General features: G+C 40.8%; 1 protein-coding gene across 1 annotated transcript; it reads left to right on the top strand.

Moving 5' to 3' along the window:
• Window positions 1-33: 33 nt before the first annotated feature.
• Window positions 34-27,843, top strand: ipo9 (importin 9). Its single transcript, XM_022202227.2, has 24 exons — window positions 34-359; window positions 3,631-3,692; window positions 3,842-3,928; window positions 5,604-5,805; window positions 6,630-6,718; window positions 7,111-7,197; window positions 7,414-7,533; window positions 7,702-7,802; window positions 10,371-10,429; window positions 10,524-10,675; window positions 10,777-10,875; window positions 14,267-14,373; window positions 14,476-14,615; window positions 15,864-16,026; window positions 17,415-17,641; window positions 17,831-17,979; window positions 19,153-19,281; window positions 19,452-19,727; window positions 21,116-21,282; window positions 21,959-22,092; window positions 23,535-23,654; window positions 24,134-24,247; window positions 24,394-24,470; window positions 27,011-27,843. The coding sequence occupies exons 1-24, from the start codon at window positions 200-202 to the stop codon at window positions 27,119-27,121; spliced, it is 3,132 nt and encodes a 1,043-aa protein (XP_022057919.1). The 5' UTR covers window positions 34-199; the 3' UTR covers window positions 27,122-27,843.
• Window positions 27,844-27,906: the final 63 nt, after the last annotated feature.

The raw sequence follows: 27,906 nt of genomic DNA, 5'->3' as shown, positions 1-27,906 counted from the left end.
CACAAAAAAGAAAAACTAAAAAAAAAACTAAAAAAAAAACACGTGGCCCGAACCGGACGACAAAATGTGCTTCCTCTCTCAGAAACCCCTCCTCCGGGTTTCCATGCATTGGCGCGCTTCGCCTGTGCGGCCGCGGCTCTCTGCTCCTCCCCGGGTGCTGGACTCACTGTAGCGGGCTGCGAGTGAAACCACAGCAGGCATGAGTGCGGCGGGTCACGCTCGGCCCGGTTCGGCCGCCGGCCCCGTCCAGCAGGGACTGAAAGAGGCTCTGATCGAGACGCTGACGGCCATCCTGTCCCCGGTTCAAGAAGTGCGCGCCGCTGCGGAGGAGCAGATCAAAGTGCTGGAAGTGACAGAGGGTGAGTGCTGGCCCGGTTCTTAGCGGCGCTGTGGGGAAGTCAACGGAGGCTAGCTGCCCGGTGCTGTCACTGATACACGGCGTGGGCCTGTGCACAGAGCTGCAGCGTGCTGACTGCTGCCGCTGTCCGAGCCACTGTTGACGAAGCTAACAGTGGAAATGTTAGCAGGAGGTTGTCTCGGCTCCCTGTAGCTAACAGTAGGCCATGTTTTCACAAGTTAGTGGCGACTAAGTCGGCCTGAAAGCTCATAAAAAAAGCGCACTTCTTACCTGGTGAGGCGTTCAGGTGCTGTCGCTGCCTTGCTCGAAGTGTCGCAGCTAACAAGTGTCATCATTAGCGTCTGTCTAGCTAACTAAGTTGTATTAAGCACATGGGGAATGCATGGAGTGGAGCCGGCCTCCACAGCACAGCTACTGCTGGGTGGACTCTCGTGTTGTTCCTCCGCTTCAAGTAAAAAAAACAAAAAAGTTTCGTGTTTTTATCGGTTATGTGGAATTCAAATAAACATTTCCTGAAACGTTAGCCGCGTTCATTTCTGGTCTCGAACGCATTGGAATCCAATAACGTCACCTGGCAACGATGAAAAGATAGCAACAGATCCCAACCGTCACCAACCGCTGCTTATTCGTTAATATTTTTAACAAGTAGCTGTAACTACGATGTTAAACCACCCAGAAGTGACCTTACCCTCAAACCCAGGGATATCAATTTATTCTGCGGTCGCTATGGCAACCGTGTAATGCCTACATGACAGATTTTTGCGACGAAGACGTCTCACAGGAGGGGGGATTCTCCCGCGAATCCCGCCCAAAGAGATGCCAGCTTCCTGCATCCTCAGAAGTCAGACAAAGAGAGCAGCCTCCCCTACATCCTATGAGGGGAGAAATCTGAGCATCACACACTTCAGCAGTCTGGTGGATTTAGAAAATATAATTGTCACTTTTTGATTTAACAACATGCATAAGAGACACGACAACCACCAAAACAACACATTTATTACAACAAAATAGACATCATCATCATCCCTGGCAGTTGCAATGATTATTTGTTGCATTATCAGTGCTGTCTACAAAATAGTGTAGTGTTTAAGTATTTATTCTCAGCTTTTCTCACTTAATTATTACGCCTGCTGAGTCAAAGGGCCTATATGCTTAATGTCTTTGTTTGTATGTTTGTTTTATTTCATTCATTTGTAAAATAAAAAAATACAAATAAAAAATGTTTCATGTAAATACAACAATCACCAAACAGGGAGTAGCCTGCTTAAATGTCCTCCTATTTACATCAGTGATAAATTGACGCATTAAACCCTAGACTTTAGTAGCTCGTATGTGTTTCAGGGTGATTTCTGCCCATGTTCCATGCAAACAAACAAATTTTGAAATTCCAGTGTTTAAATTTCCTTTCTGAAAATTCGTACAAATTACTGTGCAGCTGCAGACGCTGATTTGATGCCACCCTCTTGAAATATCGTGTCAACATTAAGGGAGGGATATGAGTAAAAAAAGTGGTATTTATCAGTATTAACCCTCCTGTTGTTTTTATTTACAGGCATCAAAAAATATGATTTCCATGCCTGAAAAAAAAATTAAGAATTCAGCAAAAAAAATTGTGAAATTTTGCAAAACCTTAATGAAGAAAATTCCAATAATTCATTAAAAAAGATTTTTAAAAAATCCCCCAAATTTGGCAAGAAAATTCTTGAAACTATTTTCAAAAAATTAGTAAAAATCTTCCAAAGAAAATCCTAAAAATATCTAAAGTGATTACATATATGATTACATATATATCAGTAAAACTTCTAATGTTTTCTTTAAGAACATTCACCAAAAAAAATCAACCAAAATCCATCCAGCGAAATTTGCTGGATTTTGGTTGATTTTTTTTTTTTTTTTTTTTGTTGGTGAATGTTCTTAAGAAGCATTTTTTTAACATTTATTTCCACCCAACAATATTCATAAATTTTTCAATAATGTTGAAAATGTGCACATCAGAAGTTTCACTATTAAAATAGTTTGTTTTTTCCACATTTTCAAACTTTAAAATGTGTCAAATTTGACCTGCAGGACAACACGAGGGTTAAATTAAACAATAAAAAACAGGCAAAAGCTCAATGAACATGCTGTTGGTTGTTTTCCGGTCATTGATTTAAACCCTAATAATTAATCTCTGTGTAACAAAAAGTAATATTTACAGATTTTTTCTATGACAATAATCCCTTCATGTGTTAAATTCTGAAGAATGACAACACAGAAAGCTCCACGCTGCAAGTAGAAATCAGTGTTTTTGAGGCAGTCGGCCATGGCATTGACTGCTTATCTCATTCATAATGTGTCTTTTAGCACATAGAAAACACCATGTGGACATGCTATCAAGATAAAAAGCTTTATTTTCACCAGAGGGAGGCTTGTTGTTATATAACTGAAACCCTGACATGGTCTCAAATACAAAGATGGAGTTCACTTTTAATCTTATATTGTGTGATTTGTTGGCATGTCTACTTAAAATAAGGAATTTTGGTGCTCTATCTTCAGATTGGCACAGTTCAACAATATGTTTTCTGTTTGCTGTGACAGAATTGGTTTATTTTCTGACTCCCAAATACATTTAATTACCTTTTTTAGTCACCTACTAACAGAGTCTGGGGGGGAAAAAAAGTTTTTTGGGGTAAATAATTCCCACGACCATCCTCTGTTTTACTTTAATAAAGAGCTAAAAATAAAAGGGCCAGGTGGATACAGTAACCAGAGGCTGTAGCTTACACTCCACCAGACTTCCCATTGTCTCTGCTGCAATCCTCACACCGCCGGTGAAAGGCTAATTGTTCGCGCTGTCTGCCGGCCGTGCTGCAGCGTCGCAGCGAGGCCGACCCTTTCCGCTGGCCCCTCTCTAAGGCTGCCGCTGTGCAGGGTCGTCAGCACTAACATTGTCTTTTGGCGCCTGATGTCACTCCTGGTAAAACCCGGTGAGAGAGGCAGGACTGAGGTTGATGCTGATCCCGAATTATGTGTTTTATCTCGGCACGCGGGCCACGCCAGGTTCAAACCGGCGTGTCTGTTAGCTTTGTGCAACGTTAACCAAGTTACGCCAGCGTTGTCGCTTATCTTGGTACCCGGGTTCATAATGAAATACCTGCTCAAGTCAGCAATTATGTGAACAGATTTATTAATTTGTCTTTTTTCTGTCAAAGTGTTCTGAAAGAATACGTACGTCACGCTTTGAATCTGCTTCTGTAGTAACTTATTCTGTCCTCTGTGCTGATGTGTCGTAGAGTTTGGCGTCCACCTGGCAGAACTCACCGTCGACACTCGGGGAGCGCTTGCTATCCGTCAGGTGAGGAGAAAATAAACTGCACTGATGTCCAGCTCGCACACATTCATGCCAAACTCAGCTCTTCAGCACTTTTTCTGGTGTCGTGTTTGTTTCCCTCCTTGTTTAACACATGTGCGGCTGAATAAATATGTGGTCGTGTCTGTTTGCAGTTGGCATCAGTCATCCTGAAGCAGTATGTGGAGACTCACTGGTGTTCCCAGTCAGAGAAATTCAGACCTCCTGAAACCACAGATCAGGTAAACCGGTCTTCTCCTTGGGTACAGTCCTTGCAGAAAGTACTCAGACTCCTTCAATTCACGCCCACTCTGATGTGTTGTAGCTCGTGAATCGTGCACATCTTGTTCTTACGTCATTGTCCTTGCTGTGTGTTACTTGTACCAAATAGAAATGATTGAATATTGTCATGAAAGGCACACAATTGTGTTTGTAAGGTTCCACAGTCCACGCTGCATGTCAGGATAAAACGTGAGCCGTGCAATCCAAGGAGATCTCTGTAGACATCTGTGATAAAAGCATGGCAAGGCTCCTGCAAGCTTTTGAGTGGTTTCAGGTGCACGTTGGCCTCGTTGACAAGTTTGGAAGTTTGGGGACTCTTCTTAGAGATAGCTGTCCTGTAGGTGGAAATCATGATTGGATAATGATTATGATTCAAGGCAAGGCAGCTGTATTTGTTTAGCACATTTCATACACAAGAGTAAGATAAGATAATCCTTTATTACTCGCCACGTCAGGGGAAATTCCCCGTGTTCCAGCAGCAGTGCACAGTAAAGGTAGTAGTTATGATAGCAATAATATATACAGAGTGAAGGATGAAAAATGAATAAATAAAACATTGAAAACATTGGAAATGTTCAGACAAGCATAAAAAGCACAATTAAAATGAGCAATATAATGAAATATGGAAAAGAACAGGAAAATTCGACTATACAATGTGTATAATATGACTTGCATCATGACGTAGATATTAGCTGAATGCTATCAGTTATTTTACTCATGTTAGCGACACTGAGTTGGCCCAATTATCTTAATCTGCTTATATGTTGCATAACGTTAGCTGGACATCAATATTTTGCTAATGTCTGTTTAACTTGTAAAATCTACGATGACTTATCTTCAGCTAGTAACTTTTCTCCGGTAAGTCGCTGCCCTATTTTCCAAGACGACGCTCCTCTGACTCTCTGACCTGCTGCCTGGGTGTTTGACGTGACGCTTTCAAGGCTGCGCTCCTGCCAGTAATTAACATCGTATTAACCCGACGTATCAAAGAGGAGATACTGAGAAAGATGGTTATCTGTAGTTCACCTTAGTACTCACGAGTAACCGACACAGTTCAGGACTCTGCTGTGAAGGTGGAGGCATGCGGCGGTGGTGTATTTGCGACAATAAAAACATAAATGTAAAAAAGAGGAAACACTGATACGGGCAAAATATACAATGTGAAAATGGGTTATGGCTAATTATTGCACATGTATGAATTGCACTTAAACGTGAATAATTCACTTGTGGTCATGTGACGCTATCATTCAGAGGGGAAGGAGCAGACATTTGACAGCTGTTTTGAGTCTGTTGGTTTTAACTCTAAGTGTCCTGTATCATCTGAGTGGAGGGGGGAGAAAAGAGAGCATCCTGGGTGTGAGGGGTCTCTGGTGATTCCTCTGAGGTCTGCCGGTGTAAATGTCTCTGAGGAGGGGTAGTGTGGTCCCAATTTGACAAATTGCTCCAATCTAATTGTGCAAAACCTGTAGATGTACCTGCGTAAAAAGATGTAAATACCTTCTGAAGCGACTGTACATTTCTCTTTTCACAGAAGAGCACAAGTTCCATCGTCCCAAAATATTCTTGCACACAATGTTAAATTGACCTCTTGGGGATTGAAGGCAAATGTCGGTTTCCGTCCTCCTCTTCCTCCAGGCTAAAGCTGCCATCAGGGAGCTGCTGCCAAGCGGTTTGCGGGAGTCGATCAGCAAAGTTCGCTCCAGCGTTGCGTACGCGGTGTCGGCCATCGCCCACTGGGACTGGCCTGAGGCGTGGCCGCAGCTCTTCACCCTGCTGATGGAGATGCTGGTCAGCGGAGATGTCAACGCTGTGCACGGAGCCATGAGGGTCCTCACGGGTATGTAATAAGTTACAGAGACAGTCAGGCACACTTAGGTTCTTTAGGTGTTTAAGATGCAGCAATAATCATAATGTTTACAGCAATTCTTTTAGCGATATTATCAGAAATTTTACATTTGCACAGTTGCTTGCTTGCATGTAAATCCCTCAAGTTAAGGCACGTTTTTGACAAATGCATACACCACTTCTTGTTGCACCCTCTGTTTATTCTCACACCAAAAGAAATGAGCGTCCCCTTAACCCTCGTGTCGTCCTGTGGGTCAAAATCGAACAGTTTTAAAGTTTGAAAATGTGGGAAAAAAATCATATTTTCACAGTGAAACGTCTGATGTCCACATTTTCAACATTTTTGGGAAATTTTTGAACATTTTTTGGTAGGGAAAAAAGAAACATTAAAAAAACAAAATCCAGCAAATTTCACTGGATTTTAGTAGATTTTTTTGTAAATGTTCTTCAAGAAAATATAAAACATTTTACTGATATATATGGAATCACTTTAGATATTTTTAGGATTTTTTTGGGAAGATTTTTTAATCAATGACCGGAAAACAACCAACAGATTTTTTAAATAAAACTTTTAAGAGAAACTTTTAAGGAATTACTGGAATTTTCTTGCTGAAAGTTTTGCACATTTTCAAAAATTTGGGGATTTTTTTTTGCTGAATTTTTTTTTTTTTATTATTATTTTTTTTTTAGACAAGGAAACAATATTTTTTGATGCACATAAATGAGGACAATAGGAGGGTTAGAAAACGCTTGTTAAAACATATTTTTCTTCTGTTTTGAATGTCTTGTGTTTATGTCACGTTCCGTTGTGTCCAGAGTTTACTCGAGAGGTGACGGATACGCAGATGCCGCTGGTGGCTCCAGTCATCTTACCTGAGATGTACAAGATCTTCACCATGGCCGAGGTACTGCTCCCATCTCCCATCTGTACTGCCCAGCAAATGTAGTGCAGTATATCGTTGCACGCTGCAGTGTTAGACAGCTTGAAATAAAAGTGATGATGCCCGTCGTGCAGAAGCCTTTTTGAAGAGTCGTGCCATCTGTGTTCCCTCCCTCAGCAAAAAAAAAAACAACAAAAAAACGCTGCTTCATCTCACAAACAAGCAGCGCTCAGATGCAGCATGAAGCCGGTTTTCATCTCAGTTTGAACAGTTGCTCCAGCAATCATGAAAAGCCAGCAGTAGTTAAAACTGTTGCAGATGAATACATTACTATATTTTTAGGATCTCTCTGGATGCACAGTTTGTCAGCTGTCAGTGGAAATGGTAATAATTATTCTGCACTGTGTTTATTTCAGGTTTACAGCATTCGTACACGCTCCAGAGCCGTGGAGATATTCACCACCTGTGCCAACCTCATCTGTGCAATTGAAGAGCTTGAAAAGGTGGGATTAATTTGATATTACAGTGGTCAGTCGCAATATTGCAGTCGACTTTACAGCTCAGTGTATCGTTGATTTTTTTGCTGTGTTGCGGGGTTTTGTGGTATATAGGTTTATATCTCAGCAAAGTAGGAAGAAGCAGCTCTGTTACCTGTCAGAACTAAAGTGTTCTGCTGTTGTTTTAAGATAATAACTGTGTAACGCTGTGTTTGGGTGTAGGGTGCAGCCAAAGCGTTGATCTTCCCCGTGGTGCAGCAGTTCACAGAGGCGTTTGTGCAGGCCCTGCAGATGCCCGATGGACCCTCGTCTGATAGCGGCCTCAAGATGGAAGTCCTCAAGGTGAGAGTAGCAGTTGTTTAGCGTGACCCTAAATTCAGGTGTGGAGGAGAGAGTTGGACTGAATTTGCATTTGCAGACTTTATCGTCACAGAGTAAATGTCAGTCATTTTCATAGTAGCTACAGTTAAGGCTTTAAATCTGTGTTTGATCCTCTTATTCCTTTCACAGGCAGTAACAGCTTTGGTAAAGAACTTCCCCAAACCCATGGTGTCCTCCATGCAGCAGATATTACCCATTGTGTGGAATACTCTGACCGAAAGTGCAGCTTTATATCCTTGACAATGCCAGCAGTGTGTTCGCTACTTCCTTGCTGGGATAATCGCTGCCGTCCGTGCGGCACAAAGAACATTTTTGATCGACTCATTTGATGGGAACTTTCTGTGGTTTTAGCTCGAGGTCTTTTAACCCTCCTGTTGTCCTCATTTACGGGCAACAAAAAATATTGTTTACTTGTCTGAAAAAAATCCAATAATTCAGCAAAAAAAATCCCCAAATTTCTGAAAATTTGCAAAACCTTCAAGAAGAAAATTCCAATAATTCCATAAAAGTTTACCTTTAAAAATTTATTTAAAAAATCCCCCAAATGTGGCAAGAAAATTCTTGTAAATATTTTCAAAAAAATATGTAAAAATCTTCCAAAAAATTCCTAAAAATATCTAAAGTGATTACTTATATATCGGTAAAACTTGTAAGATTTTCTTGAAGAACATTCACAAAAAAATCAACCAAAATCCAGCACAGTTCACTGGATTTTGGTTGATTTTTTTTTTTTTTTGTGAATGTTCTTAAGAAGCATTTATAACATTTCTTTTTTTTTCACCAAAAAAAATGTCCAAAGATTTCCCAAAAATTTAGAAAATGTGGACGTCAGAAGTTTCACTGTGAAAATATGCTTTTTTTTCCCCACATTTTCAAACTTTAAAACGAGTCAATTTTGACTCGCAGGACGACACGAGGGTTAATAGAACAGCTTCTGTAGTCCAGAGTAGCTGTTCTATATATACTTATACACACGTGGACAAAATTGTTGGTACCCCTCAGTTAAAGAAGGAAAAACCCACAATTCTCACTGAAATCACTTGAAACTCACAAAAGTAACAATAAATAAAAATTTATTGAAAATTAAATAATCAAAAACAGCCATTACTTTTGAATTGTTGATTAACATAATTATTTAAAAAAACAAACTAATGAAACAGGCCTGGACAAAAATGATGGTACCTCTATAAAAGATTGAAAACTATTTGACCAGAGTGACATGATTAACTCAGGTGTGTCATTTAATTGACATCACAGGTGTTTCCAAACTCATAATCAGTCAGTCTGCCTATTTAAAGGGAGACAAGTAGTCACCCTGCTGTTTGGTGAAAAGGTGTGTACCACACTGAACATGGACAACAGAAAGCGAAGGAGAGAATTGTCCCAGGACATCCGAAAAAAAATGATAGACAAACATCTTAAAGGTAAAGGCTATAAGACCATCTCTAAACAGCTTGAAGTTCCTGTGACAACAGTGGCTCATATTATTCAGAAGTTCAAGACCCACGGGACAGTAGCCAACCTCCCTGGACGTGGCCGCAAGAGGAAAATTGATGACAAATTGAAGAGACGGATCGTTGGAATTGTATCCAAAGAGCCCAGAGCAACCTCCAAAGAAATTAAAGGTGAACTCCAAGGCCAAGGTACATCAGTGTCAGATCGCACCATTCGTCGTTGTTTGAGCCAAAGTGGACTTCATGGGAGACGACCAAGGAGGACACCACTGCTGAAAAAAACTCATAAAAAAGCCAGACTGGAATTTGCAAAAATGCATGTTGACAAGCCACAAAGCTTCTGGGAGAATGTCCTTTGGACAGATGAGACCAAACTGGAGCTTTTTGGTAAGGCACATCAACTCTATGTTCATAGACTCAAAAACCAAGCATACGAAGAAAAGAACACTGTCCCTACGGTGAAACATGGAGGAGGCTCAGTAATGTTTTGGGGCTGCTTTGCTGCATCTGGCACAGGGTGTCTTGAAAGTGTGCAAGGTACGATGAAATCTGAAGACTATCAAGGCATTCTGGACAGAAATGTGCTGCCTAGTGTCAGAAAGCTTGGTCTCAGTCGCAGGTCATGGGTCTTCCAACAGGACAACGATCCAAAACACACAGCCAAAAACACCCAAGAATGGCTGAGAGAAAAGCGTTGGACTATTCTAAAGTGGCCTTCTATGAGCCCAGATCTGAATCCCATTGAACGTATGTGGAAGGAGCTGAAACATGCCATTTGGAGAAGACACCCATCAAACCTGAGACAACTGGAGCTGTTTGCTCATGAGGAGTGGGCCAAAATACCTGTTGACAGCTGCAGAACGCTCATTGACAAATACAGAAATCGTTTAATTGCAGTGATTGCCTCAAAAGGTTGTGCAACAAAATATTAAGTTATGGGTACCATCATTTTTGTCCAGCCCTATTTCATTAGTTTGTTTTTTTAAATAATTATGTTAATCAACAATTCAAAAGTGATGGCTGATTTTGATTATTTCATTTTCAATAAATTTTTATTTATTGTTACTTTTGTGAGTTTCAAGTGATTTCAGTGAGAATTGTGGGTTTTTCCTTCTTTAACTGAGGGGTACCAACAATTTTGTCCATGTGTGTATATTGTGAAAAGTAATGCAGTGAAATTATCAACTAGAAGTATATATTCATCTGATTGATTACAGTGAAGACAAGAAGAGAGCAGTTTGTACAGAGAGCGAATGTCCACATAATATTCCTGTGAGGAACAAGAAAACAGAAAGCTACAAAGACTGTTTTTTTTAGTGCATTATTCCTTAACCAGATGTTCACTTATGTAAGAACAGAAGTCAACTACACAGAGGAGGTGGACGACCCAGTAGACTCAGATGGTGAGCAGGAGTTTGGCATCGGTACTCGTGTGCTGCATTTATTTATCTTCAGCAGTTGATTTTTTTAAAAATAAAACAAAAAACATTTTGGCAGGTGAGGTTCTGGGCTTTGAGAATCTGGTGTTCAGCATCTTCGAGTTCGTCCACACGCTCCTCGAGAACAACAAGTTCAAGAGCACGGTGAAGAAAGCGCTGCCCGAACTCATCTACTACATCATCCTGTACATGCAGATCACTGAGGATCAGGTGAGGAGTCACTGGACGAGCTGCAGGGAAGATGAGAGCGTTACATGTGTGTGTTTCTAGTGGTGCGATGGCCTGATTGTTTCCCCGTGTCGGCTCATTAGATCAAAGTGTGGACGGCGAACCCTCAGCAGTTTGTGGAGGACGAGGATGACGACACCTTCTCCTACTCTGTCAGGATCTCTGCTCAGGACCTGCTGCTGGTGAGACGAACACACAGATCTGGGAAGCCACAACAGAGATAAATAATCATGCAACTTTTAAACTGTCAGGTTGTCCAGAGAAGATGAGGAGGCAGACACACAGACACTCTGGAGACTCTGATGGTTGAAAATAAGGTTTACTGATATCAGGAAGTGACACACAAAGCAGCACGTTCATGTGAGCATTGCCAGCATCGATTCTGAGGATTCTCTTCCACTTTGAGTATATATTGGGTTGGGAGGAATGACGTATTTAGATTACAGCCTAACAAAGTCTATTTGTACAAAAGCCCAAAGGGTGACCAAAGTGATTCACAGTAAAAAAACAAGAAAATACTTAATCACAGGACAATCAATCACACTTACACTCACACTAACCTCAGCGTATTTTTGGACTGTGGGAGGAAACCGTAGTACCTAGAGGAAACCCACGCATGCACAGGGAGAACATGCAAACTCCATGCAGAACGGCCGGGATGCGAACCAGGGATCTTCTATCTGGAAGATGAGAAGTGCTAACCACCACGCCACTGTGCAGCCCAGTAAAATATACAATAAAACTATAAAATAAGCAGCAATAAAACAGCACTAAAATATATGTCAGGGTAGAGACTGCAATTTGGTAGAATTGAAGTCTCTACCAGTAGAGATGGAACTTTAAATCTGACCCCTGACCCTAACCTTAACTAAATCTGACCCCTGCCCTGACCCCTGACCCTAACCTTAAAAGTCTAACCTTAGCCCTGACAAATCTCTACTGCTAGAATTGGAGTTTCTACTGGTAGAGACTCCAATCGCAATCTCTACTGGTAGAATCTTCAATTCTACCAAATCGCAGTCTCTACCATGATATATACATGTAAAAGGAAAAAAGTAATAAAATGTCACCATGGTTCTAGGTACTGAAAACCATTTCAAACAGTGAGGTTTTGACCTGAACTTATCTGCTCAGCCACTCCAGACTAAACAAAATGTAACCCAGGATAAGGACAGCAGTTGTCTCTCACGTATCGTCTTCTGCAGCATCTGCCTTTGTCACAGCCTTAGTTTAGCAGAAGTGAAGAGGGTTCAAAAGTGATAATCCCCAGGATAATTAGAGGTGACCTGGGTCAATGTGTAAATGTGGGACTTTTTGTAACATAGTTGACTTTTTTTAGTTTTACCAGTTTTCTTCTGCTTTTTTTTGATGTAAGCTCAAAACAGACAGCAGGAGCGACTTCTCATTCAAGACGTACTGTAGTTCTATAAGGGCACAGTGAAATGATAGAAGGGCCGCTAATGACAATCAATGCTTTATAAACACTGATAAAGGCACAACTTTGTGGGCTACTAACTTGTTAACTGCTGGAGTTGATGTTTACAACCACAGTCCTTCTTGTCACCTCCTGCTTTTGGCTACACTTCAGGTACATTTTATCTGTTTAACTGCACCATAATTAGGGCTGCACGATCATCTACTTTCAGTTGAAAATTAATTCTAATCATTGGTTTAATCACACATTTAATTGCCCTCTTATGTTTAATTTATACCACTGTGATTTATGGTATTTGGCTCTAAATACAACAACTTCCCTGCTCCAAGTTATTACGCTTTCCTTTACTTTTGAAACCAGGTCCATGCTGCCAGTGTCAATAAAGGTAGTGTCTACAGATACGGACCCGTACCCGTAGCCTGTGGCCTACGGATACGGCACTTTCCCTTAACATAAATATTAATGAGCCGGACATAAATATTAATGAGCCGGCTGATGAACGCGCTTCGTGATTGGCTGGTAATCCGACGGACATAAATATTAATGAGCCGGCGACGCTGATGAAGGCGCTTCCGTGATTCGAGGTGAATCTGCGGAATGAATGGCGGAACTAACAGCCAACAAACTATAAGTATTTTTTTACCTTCAAAAGTAGCGACAGACTATTACATATTAACAACCTAAACAAAACCCTGACGTATTTTCTGCGTCTGTCAACACAGACCCTGTCACAGTCACTTTAATGTTAGCGGACTCTGTTGAATGGCTAATTTACATCATCACAAACAAATCTCACAATATCACAGTAAATCGAGTTTGTGTTTTTTTTTTTAATTCATGCCGAATTAAAGAGCTGCTCCTCACCATTCACGAGTGTTTGTTTCATATTCGACATCCGTAATTTTATCTTGTAAATTAGCGTCCGAAATTAAATGGGAACATTTGCAATGGAGTTCGTCAGCCGCTTCCACCACTGAACGCGGTAAACTAATTAATAGGAACTGGACTTCAAGCAATTTAGACACGGCGTCTAAAAGCGTAAAAACTACTTTGTCTACGTAAAGTGTGAGAGGAGACGGTGTATTTTTAGTTAAATTATACAATGTTCGCCGTCAAAGTCATTCATATAAACTGCCTGTAATGTGCAGCAAATAGTAGTTAACCATCGCCAGCTCTTCAGTGACCTTAACACGTCCGTACCTCTAGTACAGATGCTACGGGTACGGGTCCGTACCTCTAGCATCAACCGTCAATAAATGCTTATCAAAACGCAATCCTTTGTGTATTTGAATTAAAGCACTTCAAGATAAACACCTGGTGGCAGAACAGGGTGGTGCAAATTTTGGAAAACAACATGGAAACAGTGAATTATGACGTTTCTGTTAGTGTCATTCTGCTGTTTTTATACAGGTGAATGGAAATAATTCCAATAATAATTTCCATCAGTGATTATGTAGGAATCGTCACAGGCCAAACTGTAACGGTGTCAGAAGCCCAAACTACAACTCGCCTCTTCATTTTTGTATTATCTGATCAAAATTGAACCTTTCTTTATGTTTTATTGACTGTATAGCGGAGTTTTTTTTCCCACAGAAAATGGCCTGAAGCTCAAAATAGATTTGAAGCTCCTGTAAAAAGTGAGCTTGTGTAATTGTTGTTGCCATACTAGCATTAAGTGTTTTTCAAACCATTAGGGAGATTCCATTTGTTGTCTCATGAGTGAATTAATGCTGCAGATTAGTTAGTGCAGGCAGAACATGTTTTTATGATTAGCTGCCCACTTTGAAAGAAATTAAGAATTTTTCATCTCTTCTTGCAGAGGATTGAGGATGTTCACATCTGCTGTATTTACACTTGGAGAAATCCTCTCGCTCTCTCATTGCTTCTCCTACACACACAGCCTCCACAAACACTGGAGGCAGCTGTCAAACAACGTAGCCGGAGTCTTCAGAACAGTTGTTTACTATTGACTATGTGTGTTCTATATATATAGCAAGCATGAGCACCGCAGTCAAATGTAAAACAAGGCAACACTGTCCATCTTTTGCGAGCATGACTTGCTCATCAGCTCACTTTCCAGCCTGCAGTTCACTTGCAAAGCGTGTTTAATGATGGTGACCTTTGACCTGTGGCTGCAGGCTGTTGCTGCAGAGTTTCAGAATGAGAGTGCAGCAGCGCTGGCGGCGGCTGCGACCAGACACCTCCAGGAGGCGGAGCAGAGCAAGAACAGCGGCAATGAGCACTGGTGAGGACAGACTGCATGTTCAGATAGACTGACTCTGTGGATCTGCACACACTATGAAGGCGAGACGAGGAAATCGAACATGTCTGATGTGTTTTTAACCAGGTGGAAGATCCACGAGGCCTGCATGCTGGCCCTGGGCTCAGTCAAGACCATCATCACAGAGAACGTGAAGAACGGCCGTATCCAGTTTGACATGCATGGTTTTCTGGCCAGCGTCATCCTGGCTGATCTCAACCTGGCAGGTGAGCCGTAGCCCTTTAAGCTGCAGTCAATTCCAGCCATTTTCAGTACAAAAAATCGCTAATATTCTATTTGTAAATTAAAATATGACGAGAAATACAGGGAATATTGGACGCGCATCGCGAGGTGCATTTCCTTGAAAACGACCTATTCATGGATTATATACCGACTTCAAGACATGTTTTGGACAAAATATTTTACTGGCTTGTTTTGTCTAGATGTCCAAGGTTGGATTATGGCCGTTTTTTGTGGAATATTTTTGTCTGTGTGTAATAATGAACCCGGAAATGTGAGTCGTGCTGTGTGCGTTAAAGCCGTGTATAGAGAACGGATGGATGGATATTCGTTGTTTGTCGGACAAATGTGTTTATATTACCCGCTGTGGTAATCGCATCTGAAAGTGGTTTATACCGGCGGATTCATGAGAATCTAAGCTTTCCATCGGTGTATAGTGTTTGTATAATCGCGTTTGCAGTTTCAGGCATTTAGCAAATTGCTTATGCAGATCTCAAAGTGTACCGCGGGCGGAACACTGAAGCGCAATGACCGACCCAAAGGTGTGGGAGCGATCATGTCCATAGAAGAAAACTCCAGATGATTCAAGACACGAGCACTTGCACAGTCTCTGACAAAATTGACCCTCAAGAAGCTTCAGCATTAATCTCAGCAGTAAAACCTGTAACTTCAGCTGTATTTCTCTTCTCACATTATCTAATATAATAGAGTATAAATGTATAAAATAAGGAGGGAAACGATAATGACATTGACTGTGCATTTTAAAGCCTATATCGGGCCGATATCGGCTTTAAAATGCAAATAATCACATTGTCAGACTGCAGTCATGAAGCGTGTAAACAAGTCTGGCTGCCATAACAAGCTTCTTGTGCCTGACTAACAATGTGTTTGTGGTTTGGAATTATTTCCAAGCCCACATGTATCGGTATCGGTTGATATCGGAATCAGAAATTGAGAGTTGGACAATATCGGTTATCGGCAAAAAAGCCAATATGAGACATCCCTAGAATATAATTCCTCCAAAATCATTAACGAATCCTCATTTTGAGTCACTGTAACGAAGCTTTTTGTTGTCTGTGGAACAACTGAGTAGCCTGTGAGATGTTTTTTCATTTTCACATTGCCTGTTTACTCAGAAGAACACAAAAAAAAAAAGAGACCGTGGAATAGCACTAAATGATATCGCATCATTTATATATTGTTGCATTGTCTTGTTTGTGTTTTCTCTGCACCAGCGGCGTCTCCGTTCCTCCTCGGTCGAGCTCTGTGGGCGGCCAGTCGCTTCACAGCAGCCATGTCTCCAGAGCTCATCCAGCAGTTCCTCCAGGCCACCGTCAGCGGCCTCCACGACAGCCAGCCGCCCTCCGTTCGCATCTCCGCGGTCAGGGCCATCTGGGGGTGAGTCAGCTGCGTTTTTAATGGTTGCTAACCTGCCACCGCCCAAACACAAAAACCTGTGTGTTGTTGATGTGATCTAGAACAGCAGACGTCTGCAGCTCGTGTATCAAACCAAGCGGGAGTCAGCAATTTAGAATGTTCAAAAAATAATTTCAGTATGGACAAATAGAACAAGGCTCACACTTGAAGCAGTAGTTTGACGTTTTGGGGACGACTTGGAGGTCGATACGTCACTCGTGTGTGTGTGTACAGTATATGTGAAGGTAGGAAATGGCTTGCCTGGCTCTGTGCAAAGGTGACAAATGTTCCTGTCAGCACCTCTGAACCTTCACTTTCAGGAGTCTTGCTGTCACCAAGGCAACCAGCAGTGATGACGGAAAGTTTCCTGCTGCACAACTTAGGAAAAAAACACATGACCCCTTGCAAAACTGCAACTTTTTATTCGGGTCATTCCAGATTTGGAGGACATTTGGGCTTCAAAACTTAAGAAAAATAGAGGAGGACGGAGGAACGAGCTGAGTATTCGGATCGGTTCGTGTCATAACGTTTGACAGGGGGACAGATGAATTTACGAGTCAAATACCGATCATAGGGGTGGTGGAATCCAGATATTTGGATCTCAAAATAAATATTCAGATACCACCGTCATGGCAGAGTCCAGCCCTAGAAACAAGACAAAAAAGTGAGACAGTGACAAAAACATGGACAAATGACACAAACGAGACAAAAAATGACTAAAGCCGAAAACAAAACGACAAAAAGTAGACGACACCAGCGAGACAAAAAATACAAAACGACAAAATAATGGATAAAACAAAACACAAAATGACAAAAATAAGACAAAAACACAGGCGAGAAAAAAAGGAAACAAAATGACAAAAACAAGAAACATAATGACAAAAACAAGAGAAAAACTGCAAAAGTCAGACGATAAAACAACAAAAACAAGAAAAAACAAGAAAAAACATTACAAAAGTGAGACACAAAATGATAAAATAACATTGAGCCATTCAGTATTTTACTTTCTGATCAAAACAGCTTTTCAGGGTTGATAACTTATTTTAAATTTTTAGTTTTTCAAATTAGCAATCTGCAGTTAATGCCGTCTGTAATTTTTATCCTTTAAAAGTCGTCCTGTGGGCCGGATTGGACCCTCAGGCGGGCAGGTTTTGGCCCGCGGGCCGCATGTTTGACACCCCTGAACTGGATAATGGCAGCATGCTTTGAATAGTACTTGCAGATTTAAAAAATGTCATCACAGATTCTAGGATTGTTTTTAAACTTCCAATGATCGTGTTATAATAGATTACATCATCACTATTAGATCACGATGACATAAAAATGGAGGCCGTGTGTTCATCGTCTCCTACATCCGCGTCTTTCTGCAGGTACTGTGATCAGCTGAAGCTGTCAGAGAGCACGCATGTCCTTCAGCCCTTCCTCCCCAGCATCCTGGAGGGACTGGTCCAGCTGGCCGCCCAGTTCAGCTCCGAGGTGCTGACCCTCGTCATGGAGACGCTGTGCATCGTCTGCACCGTCGACCCGGCCTTCACCACCAGCGCTGAGAACAAGATCTGCCCCCTCACCATTGCTATTTTTCTCAAATATAACAATGGTACAGATGCAGCACCTCGACTCTCATCCTCTCTACATTCTGAGCATGATCTTTACTTTTTAAAGAATTTCTCTTCACATGCTACTTACCTTTTAAAGTTACGTTTCACCGCTTGTCTCAAACGTGGGTCGCTTCCCAGAAGAAGACGTAGACGTTTGATCCTGTCACCATCCTGTCTTCTCTCCTCAGACCCAGTGGTGGCGTCCTTGGCTCAGGACATCTTTAAGGAGCTGGCACAGATCGAAGGCTGCCAGGGCCCCATGCAGATGCGTCTCATCCCCACGCTGGTCAGCATCATGCAGGCTCCTCCTGACAAGATTCCCTCTGGACTCTGTGCTGTAAGTAAAAAATTAGCTAAAAAAAACACTTTCCAGAGTAGCACGTAGCACAGTTTGTAGTGAGCTCAGTTAGTCTGCTGCGTTGTTATGATCCCAGAAATACTCATTTTTAAATGACTTTAGGAACTTTCTGGTCTTCTGTTACTATACCAGCATCAGGATAGAGTTTCACCTTTACCTACAAGCTAGTCCATGACAAAGAAATGCTGCATTTAGACATGAAAAATTAAATACTCTCTAAATTAGTTATTTTGTTAGCATTACCCCTCCTGTTGTCTTCATTTATGGACACAAAAAATTATTGTTTCCTTGTCGGAAAAAAAAATCCAAAAATTCAACAAAAAATTCCCCAAATTTCTGAAAAATTGCAAAACATTTAGGAAGAAAATTCCAATAATTCCTTAAAAGTTTCCCTCAAAGGTTCTATTTAAAAAAATTAATTTAATTTTTTTTAATAAATCCCCAAAATTTAGCAAGAGAAAATTCTTGTAAATATTTTCACCAAAATGAGTTAAAATATTCAAAAAAAATCCTAATAACATCTATCGTGAGTATATTTTCTTTAAGTTTATTTTCTTTTGTGAATGTTCTTCAGAATAATTTTTTTTTCAAAATTTTTTTCAAACCAAAAAATTTTCAAAAATTTCAAAAAAAAAGTTGAAAGTGTGGACATCAGAAGTTTCACTGTGAAAATATTTTTTCCCACATTGTAAAATGTTAAAGCGGGTCAATGTGACCCACAGGACGACACGAAGGTTAAGCTAAAATTATAATCTTCAAACATATAGTCTCCTGTAATGTGTTCGCTAATAAATGTAAATGGTACTATAATGGTAAAAGGCTTCCCATCCTTACCTCCTGAGGACAAAGCGAGGTGCTACAGCAGGCACGAAGATATTTTCAGTCAGCACCCAAACGCAGAAATCAGCCAGACAGAAACAGGAACTATCCCAACAAAATCAGACCAGACCGAGCCCAGCATCCTGGTCCCTCGCTGTTTATTTCTTACCACAAAATAAACGACGTTTGTTGTTGTCTTTTTCCAGATGAGACTTTCTGACAGTTTCACAAAGTCAAGCCCAAATAGTAATTTCTACTCAGAATGATAATCGCCATTTTTTTCTGAGATTCACAAAAGATTTCTTGTGATCCGGTGCTTGTTTTCGTCCACAGACGTCCATAGACATCCTGACCACGGTGGTAAGAAACACCAAACCTCCTCTGTCAGAGATGTTGGTGTGCCAGGCCTTTCCTGTGGTGGCTCAGTGCACCTTACGCACCGACGACAACACGATCATGCAGGTAAATAAACCAAGCTTTATGTTCTTCTTGTTTGCATTCTCAAGGACTTGTTTTATGCAGAAAATGTAAAGAATAAAAATGCCAACGGTGCTGATTAAATACAAAAGTATGCAGTTAATGATTTGCCCGGCGTATTTGTCTGAGTGTTGCCTCTTTCCTCCTCTCTCCAGAATGGCGGGGAGTGTTTGCGGGCGTACGTTTCCGTGGCCCTCGAGCAGATCGCCCAGTGGAGGGACGAGCAGGGCAACAGTGGCCTCTGGTATGTCATGCAGGTGGTCAACCAGCTGCTGGACCCCCGGACCTCTGAGTTCACGGCCGCCTTCGTGGGCAGGCTGGTGTCCACTCTGATCTCTCGGGCGGGAACTGAGCTCGGCGAGCAGCTGGACCAGATCCTCCGAGCGATTCTGAGCAAGATGCAGCAGGCCGAGACTCTGAGTGTCATGCAGGTAGGAAGAAGAGATTGTAATATTTATAATTTATACGTCGGGTGTGACTGTACACCTGTGTGCTGTTTTCAGTACGGGCCTTTTGATTGAATGCAGCCACTGCTTATGGGGAATATTTTTCTCCTTTCCGACCAAGAGCACAGTGCAGCCTCTGAATTATAGTAAACACAGACCAACTAGCGCTTAAAGACCCTCCACTGTAATTAAATTCTGCTGCTTGGGAGTATTTCTCTGTTAGCTACAGTGACGATGGACACGGATAACAAGCAGCGCAGGTGTTTCTATAGCAGCAAACATGCAATCATTCACTGTTGTTTAGAGTAAAGCTTTTAAATACGCACTGAAAGCGGTGAGGCCCTGTTTGAAGTTCTCTCTCATCTGCATTTTAGCCAATAAGTCATACTACGAACAAACATATGTTCAATTTATCTTCTGGCTCTGCTGTTGAATACAAGTACACTGTAGTTTAAGTACAGGTCTTTTTTTAATGCTGCTTTTAACCCTTTAAGACCTACCATTGTGCATCCACCGGGACATATTCTTACATTTTTACATACTGTAGTGCAATTTTTTTGGGGTGTTTTCTTCTCTTTATATTTGTTTTACATCAATATAGCCCTTAAAATCCCAAATTTTAATAATATGTATTGACTTATGTCTTAACTACCACAACAAATTGCTTAAAAGTACAATAAACCTAAAAAATTGAAACCATTTTTGTTATTTTTTTTCACATATATTTCAAAGTACAGAAATTGCGTAGCTGTATCCCTCAAATTTGTAAATGTAGAAAAGCTGCATAATATCCCGTGGTCTGGTTTATAAAGTTTTTTGTTACGTGTGCTTTATTTTGTGTTTTTGCAAGCTCATCACTGCAACAAAAAAGTGCTCTGAGACATGATAGATGTGGGAAATGTTAGTGTAACTCCTCAGATTTTATATGCAAAAAGAATGATCGATCTATCTTATCTGGTATCAAATCTACCTCCAGTCAAAAATGAAAATGCAGTTGTAGCTCTGTAAGGTTAATGACTGTTTAATTAAGTTTTTTTATTTATGAGTGAATGTTTTTATTAATTTGCTTTTGTAAATGAGGCTCTTTTTATTATTAGGCAGCAGCCAGTTAGACTTCTTTGAAGAAAGATGCAGCCAGTCTGTTAAGTAAACCAAAAAATAAATAAAAATTAGGAAGCAGTGTAATGTTTTCTACCTTTTTTGTTTTTGCCAAACGAAATTGTGATTGATTTTTATGCACTGTACTCCCCTAATCAATGTGTCACAGGATAATGCGAATAGGACAGAGCCTGAATCATGCCTTCTGATGTTTTATAACCCGGGTTTTGTTTTTATTTGTTCCCTCCACCACCTCACTTGTTCTCCTCCTGTAGTCCCTCATCATGGTGTTTGCACACCTGGTTCACTCCCAGCTGGAGCCGCTGCTGGAGTTCTTGTGCAGTCTGCCGGGACCGACGGGGAAACCGGCCCTGGAGTTCGTCATGACGGAGTGGATGAGCCGGCAGCACCTTTTCTACGGACAGTACGAGGGCAAAGTCAGGTCAGAAGGTTTTCCTTTTTATCATTTTACATCTAAATGCTAGAGTTTTACGTTGTTTATCACGAAAGCCAGTGCTATTATATTCACATTGCTCATTTAGACTGTAGTTACCACTGAAGCAAATAAAATAAAAGCTATTTTAGCACATATTTCCCTTTTACTATTCAGTCTTACATCAACTGTTAATTTGAGTGGAGGAGAAAAACTTCAGTTAGTCATTGTCTGCTGGTTTTTGTAACTTTCCTAAACCAGCAATTCCACATTCACACCCACTTCACACAGTGATTGACCATCTGTCTTTAGGGAGGATTTGTACTTTCTCAGTTCTTCAGTAATTTATACAATTTGTGCATCGTGCAAACACTCAACTATGAATGCCTTTCAGAAGAGAATTTACGCCGTTTTCCTGTATTTAACACATTAGTGCATCTCTTCCTCCTCTATAACAACTGGAAGCTATAAACACTTGCGCCTCCTAATGAGTTGAGGTGAAATATCCCATAATAACCCGACATCACCCAGCCCCTCTTCCTAAACTGTGACTCGTCGACACTGGCTGAGTCTGGTTTAAGAACTATAATGTGTGCGTTTACGCTGAAAATGTTTCTTTCGTTTCTCTGCCGTGGCCACACTTTTCACACATCTGTCGTCTATATTTGCCGTTTTCTCCCTGCAGCACGGTGGCTCTCTGTAAGCTGCTGCAACACGGTCTAAATACAGATGACAAACGTCTCCAGGACATCGTGGTGAAGGGAGAAGAGCTCTACAGCCCTGAGGACGGCATCCGAACACGCTCCAAATCTGCCAAGAGTAAGACTCTAAAATAGCTCCTTTATTAACCGAGTCGCTCAACAGAGTGCAGAGGAAGAAACTAGAACTGACTGATATGGATTTTTGAGGCTAATGCTGATTCTGTTATTTGGCCGAAAAAAATACCGATCACTGATTAATCGGGCAGTTAATTAAAATATTTAATGAGTAAAATAACTTGTTTTTTGTCCCTTAATGCTTACAACAACAAAGATATGAACTACAGGCAGAACTTCACTGTTTTACAATACTTTGTCCTTTAGTATTTGTTTAACTTTACAACAGAGAGGAATTTTCATAAACATGCAACAAAGCACTAAACCTCTGGGAAATTATATAACCTTAAAAAGTAAATCTATAAATGAAAATACATCTTCTCTTGTACTTCTTGTTTCTGCAAATTAGAGGTAGGTTATTTAGATGTATGTGCTGTATAGAAGCAACATAATGAGTGAAGTTACTGATAAAACATCATTTCTGCAGCCCTCTGATGCCCTTTAACGTTAAATCACATTTCCTCTACTCCATTATTTTCTTTGCCATGAAGTCAGGACTCATATGAACCAAAAGAAAAACCAGAGATCCTTTCGCAGATGTCAAAACATGTAATCTTTGACAGAGTTGTGGTTTAGATATTTTATGGTAACAAACAGTCCGACACTAATGTTCCTCCATAACAACACAGTGCGTTGCTGTTACAGCCTGTCATGCTCTAGTATTTAAGAGAAAGTAAAACTGAGAGTGACATTATGATGGTTGCTGAAGACAGACAGTAATGTTCATCATTTTAATTTTTTGGGCCTGTACTCTCAGATATTTTGTTCACTTGCGTTATTTCTGCCGTTACTTACTGGCTTTTAAGCCGTTAGCTAATGCTATGCTAGGTTAGTTTAACTACAGCAACGTTATTGCTAACATAAACAGCCTGTTAGCAACTTAAGCTAGGTTAGCACAACTTTAGCAACATAAATGAAAAGCAGGCGTCACTCCTCATGACACATGGCAAGGAGAGTTAAACTGAAACGGAAGGCATGTTGAGTCATTGTTCTTTTCACCACGTCGTTTTTAACTCAGCCCACTCCTGTAATGCTACCTGGCTGTAGCTTCCTCCTGTATGTTACTGAGAAGACAGGTGAGACTGAATGGAGTCAGAGCTACACGTATTGGACAAACGGCGAGAGGACATCATTCTGCGTCACTCCGACACTTAACGGCGTTTACTGTTTATTGAGAAATTTACAATATATCAGCGTTTAATCGGCAAAACTCCGGCCGATGACGATTATTTTGAGAAGGGCTATAATCGACCAGTTAAATCGGTCGGGCTCTAGTAGAAACGCAATGTCAGGCCGAGAGAGGGTTGAATGTCTAAAGGTTTCAACAACTGGATTACAATCTTGTGTCTGTTTTTATGATCTTAATGGTGTCTTATATTTCAACAGACCCAGAGCGTTGGACCAACATTCCTTTGCTAGTGAAGATTTTTAAATTGATTATTAACGAGCTGTCGACGGTGGTGGAGGCGAACACCAGCAGAGCGAACGCAGCAGACTGGAGCCAAGGTGAGCAGAAATGGGACAAATAGCAGTTAGACTCATTCAGCTGATTCTCTTCTGTCAGGTCCATGTTTGGATCTTATGAGGGACACCATCAACAGGATCAACCGTTCTCTGACCTCCGCTTTTGTGTGTTTGTTGTGGGGCATTTACTCGATCAGATCTACGTTTGGTTTGACTCCTAACGAAATGGAATATCGGGATAATTAGATTTTTAAAAGAAGCCCTGATGATCTTGTAATAAATTAAAGGAGAAGAGTTGGTCTCCCGCTGACGACTTGGAAAAACTCATCTATAAGAAGATGTGACGGTCTCTCTTGGTTTGTGTGAATTGAATTGTCCTATTTGGCAGATGAAGCTCGCTGACTCACTGACAGATCGCAGATTTGTTGTGTTTCCAGTTAGAACTGCTCAGTCCCATGCCTGTGAAATAAAGACTGGGCTAGCAGACATCTCAGTAACCAGCCTTTGTTTGTGTTCCTCAGATTCCACTGGTATGTGGGAGGAACAGGAGGAGGACGAGGGGGAGGATGATGATGAGGAGGATGAAGGGCTGGCAGGGCAGCTGCTCTCTGATCTCATCGCCTCCAACAAATACGGTACTAGTATCTTCCGAGTGTCTCGGCTATTCCTGCCTTCATACATGCAGTGCTCGTTTCTTCCAGTGTTTACTCTGCATCACTGTCTCGTCACACAAAGTGAAGTTTTCCTGATGGTCCTCTGTGTTGTGTTTTTGTTTTCACAGACGACGATTATTATGAGGATGATGAGGAGGACGATCCAGATGCCTTGAAAGACCCCATATATCAGATTGATCTGCAGGTAAAGCCTCCTGAACTTGTGTAAACATTAGTGGCACAGCAAGGTGGGTTAATGACAGGTGTGTGCTTTGGAAATGCCTCTAAATTACTTCACTTACAACAGGAGCAGCTTTGGTAGCATATTAAACAAAAAAATATCCCTGAAAGAAGAATAACACCCCATCTTTCAGTTTCTTGTGCTTCGACCTTTTGTCCTTTTTTCACTCCGACTACCTGCAGTCTGCCTGCTGTTTTTTTTAAATTATTTTTTTTTCCGCTGCATCTCTGGCTTTTATTTCCTGCCATTTTAAACTTGGTGAGCTCACAGTGTTTGTGTTGGGACGTTCTGCATGCAAATTACAATGTTCCTATCATAACAGGATGCCATTATCTGTTTTCTTTCATTAGTGTTGCACAGTTAATAATGCATTGTCGTAGCACATATGGGGGTTTTTCAGAGTCGCCTCACATGCTTTCTGGGAAGATCCAGCCCTTCAGAATACAGCCATGGCCATAAGTTTGGACACAAGTACCATGACGCTTGTGAATCTTAGAAAATACCACAAAATTGTCACTTACAATACAGTACACAACTCCTGAGAACTATATTAAGTTTCATATTTTAAAAAAACATCAAAAGAGTTTGGTGTCATTTTGTTATTCTTACCAAATTCGGTTGTGAAAGTACTGCATTTTTTTGTTATTTTCTTCTAATATTATGTTTTGGGAACAAAGTTGTTCCAATTGTTGGGATTTATTGATAATATTATATCCCTTGTTGATTTGTTGACTAATTAAACTGGTGCTGTCAAAAAATATTAGTTTTGTTCTGTAATAGACATCAAAACAGACATAGTAAGTCATGCTGTGTCCAAACTTATGGCCATGGCTGTAGTTGCTGTCATCGCTGCAAGATGCAGCCGTCGTCTTGGCCAACGTTAGAGAGCGTTTCCTGGCCTAGAATGTCAAGTCAGATCAGAAGATGCTCCAATTATAAAGAGGCTTTAGGGTGAAATAGTGCCAGCCTTAGTGGATTAGCCTTAAAGAGTGAAGCATGCAATTTGCACTTCCAGCTGCTGATAAACAGCTGTTATTTGGATGTGCAGTACAACTGTCAAGATCAAGATTGTAATGGGAATGTCAACGCTTTCAGATGCGCACCTGGTTAATTTGCCTGATATTGTTTGGTTGTTTTGAAACTGTAGATAAACTATAAAAATACAAGAACTCTCACCTGAAAAAGAAAAATGATGTAAATAAGTCGAGGAACTAAAAATGAAAAGAAAAGTGGATAGGTGCAAAAGCATATGAAAATAAATGTTTTGTACAAACTGAATAAATTTAAAAGCACTTAAAATTCAGGTTAATGCATTTAAATTAACCCCTCAAACTTCAGTGTACCGCCGGCGGTACACCTACTAATTTGCATAGGAATTTCAAGAATGTCCGAAGGCTGCAAATGCGATTATACAAACACTATACACCGATGGAAAGCTTAGATTCTCATGAATCCACCAGTATAAACCACTTTCAGATGTGATTACCACAGCAGGTGAGAAAAACACATTTGTCCGACAAAAACGAATATTCGTCCATCCGTTCTCTATACACGGCTTCAATGCACACAGCGCGACTCACATTTCCGGGTTCATTATTACACACAGATGAAAATATTCCACAAAAAACGGCCATAATCCAACCTTTTACATCCAAACGACACAAGCCAGTAAACTATTTTATCCAAAACATGTCCTGAAGTTGGTATATAATCCACGAATCGGTCATTTTCAAGGAAATGCACCTCGCAATGTGCGTCCAATATTCCCTGTTTTTTCCGTAATTTTTTTTATTTAAAAATAGAATATTAGCGATTTTTTTGTACTGAAAACGGCTGGAATTGACTGCAGCTTAAAGGGTTAAGAACATGAAGTATATGTTCAGTTAAAGATTGAAACCATAGTAATTTACCCTCCATGATGGAAGGCTTTTAGGTTTTGCGCTTTGATTGAATTAATTTTTGAGTGGGAAATATACAGCACTCTCTATAATTATTAACACCTCTGGTTAAGATGTGTTGAAAGCCTTAAAATAAATTACATTTTTATTGCAGAAGCAAACTCTCACACTGGAAATTTTAGAAAAAAGTATTATAGGAGAAGATTAGGAAGTATTAACATCAGGGATGCTAATAATTTTGGCACACATGATTTGATGTAAAAGAATTATTTCTTACTGTGTGATTTTTATTTTTTTATTTTTTTTTTCTCCCCACTGAAAAATGCATTTGAATTAAAGGTTGGATTTTCTTCTTTTTCTCATTGTGATCCTATATTATTTAGGAGAAAAACTGAATTTATTAGAAGCTAAAGAACACATCTTAACCAGGGGTGCCAATAATGATGGAGGGCGCTGTATTCCCTCACAGATGGACAGTGGTCTCCTGCCTATCTGATCCAAGCTGGTCTTTCTGCTCTTCTCCTTGTGCTCTGACTAACCTAATGGAGGACTTTTCCTCTGATTTTTAACCTCATGTTTCACCTGTATCATCCGTCTCCTCCTCAGGCCTACCTAACGGACTTCCTGACACAGTTTGCCCAGCAGCCATGTTACAGCATGTTCTCAGGCCACCTCAACACCGCCGAGAGACAAACCCTGCAGTCTATAGGCCTCTAGCCTCGCCGTCTGCCGCTCCAACCACATCATCTTCCATCTACAGCACCCAAAACGCTCCTCTATTGCCCCATCACTTAATGCTATCATGATCACGAAAGGAAGGGAGAAAACTTGGGGTGTCGGCGGAAGTGAGCGGGGTGGGAAGAGACTGACGCACTTATGGTTTACTTCCGTTTCTTCATACGTGTGACGAGATGAAGGACACTGCAGACACTAAAGTGAGGAGGAGGATGATGAGACTGCACAGGTGTGAAGGTCAGAGGTCACGCTGTTATAGAGGAATTTCAAACTAGACGAGAGGATTCGGTGAAGATGTCGAGGCTTCACAGAGAGGGACAGGTGAGCCAAGACGGATGAACGGACTGCTTCGCCACGTCCCGTTTGTAATTTAGCTCATTATTTTTGTGTTCTTGTATGAACAGAACGAACATGGAAGACACTTCCAAGAGACTTTACATTGATTGAAGAAAACAGAAGCAAACAAGCATCATGATGTTTGAGAGAGAAACATTGGCGGCCTTATATTCCATTAAACATTGACTGTTTCCGACAGGAAATGAAAGCTCTTAGACCAGCTGTCATGTCTCGGTGTACGGTGGGTTTTTGGGAATTCACACTGTTGCCATGGTGATTCAGAGCCTTGTCATTTCCTTGTAACCATTGACTTTGCGATGGGAAAATTTCTAAATAAAAGTCCCAAAAGGACAACATTTCCAGATCGATTTCCGGATTCCTTTTTTGTTTCCTCAAGGATGTTCAAACTCGAAACAGATTCTATATTGATG

Source organism: Acanthochromis polyacanthus, chromosome 5 (assembly GCF_021347895.1).
Source record: "Acanthochromis polyacanthus isolate Apoly-LR-REF ecotype Palm Island chromosome 5, KAUST_Apoly_ChrSc, whole genome shotgun sequence".
Lineage (NCBI taxonomy): Eukaryota > Metazoa > Chordata > Actinopteri > Pomacentridae > Acanthochromis > Acanthochromis polyacanthus.
Note: the sequence above shows the minus strand (reverse complement) of the source record. Positions and strands in the feature narration are given on the sequence as shown.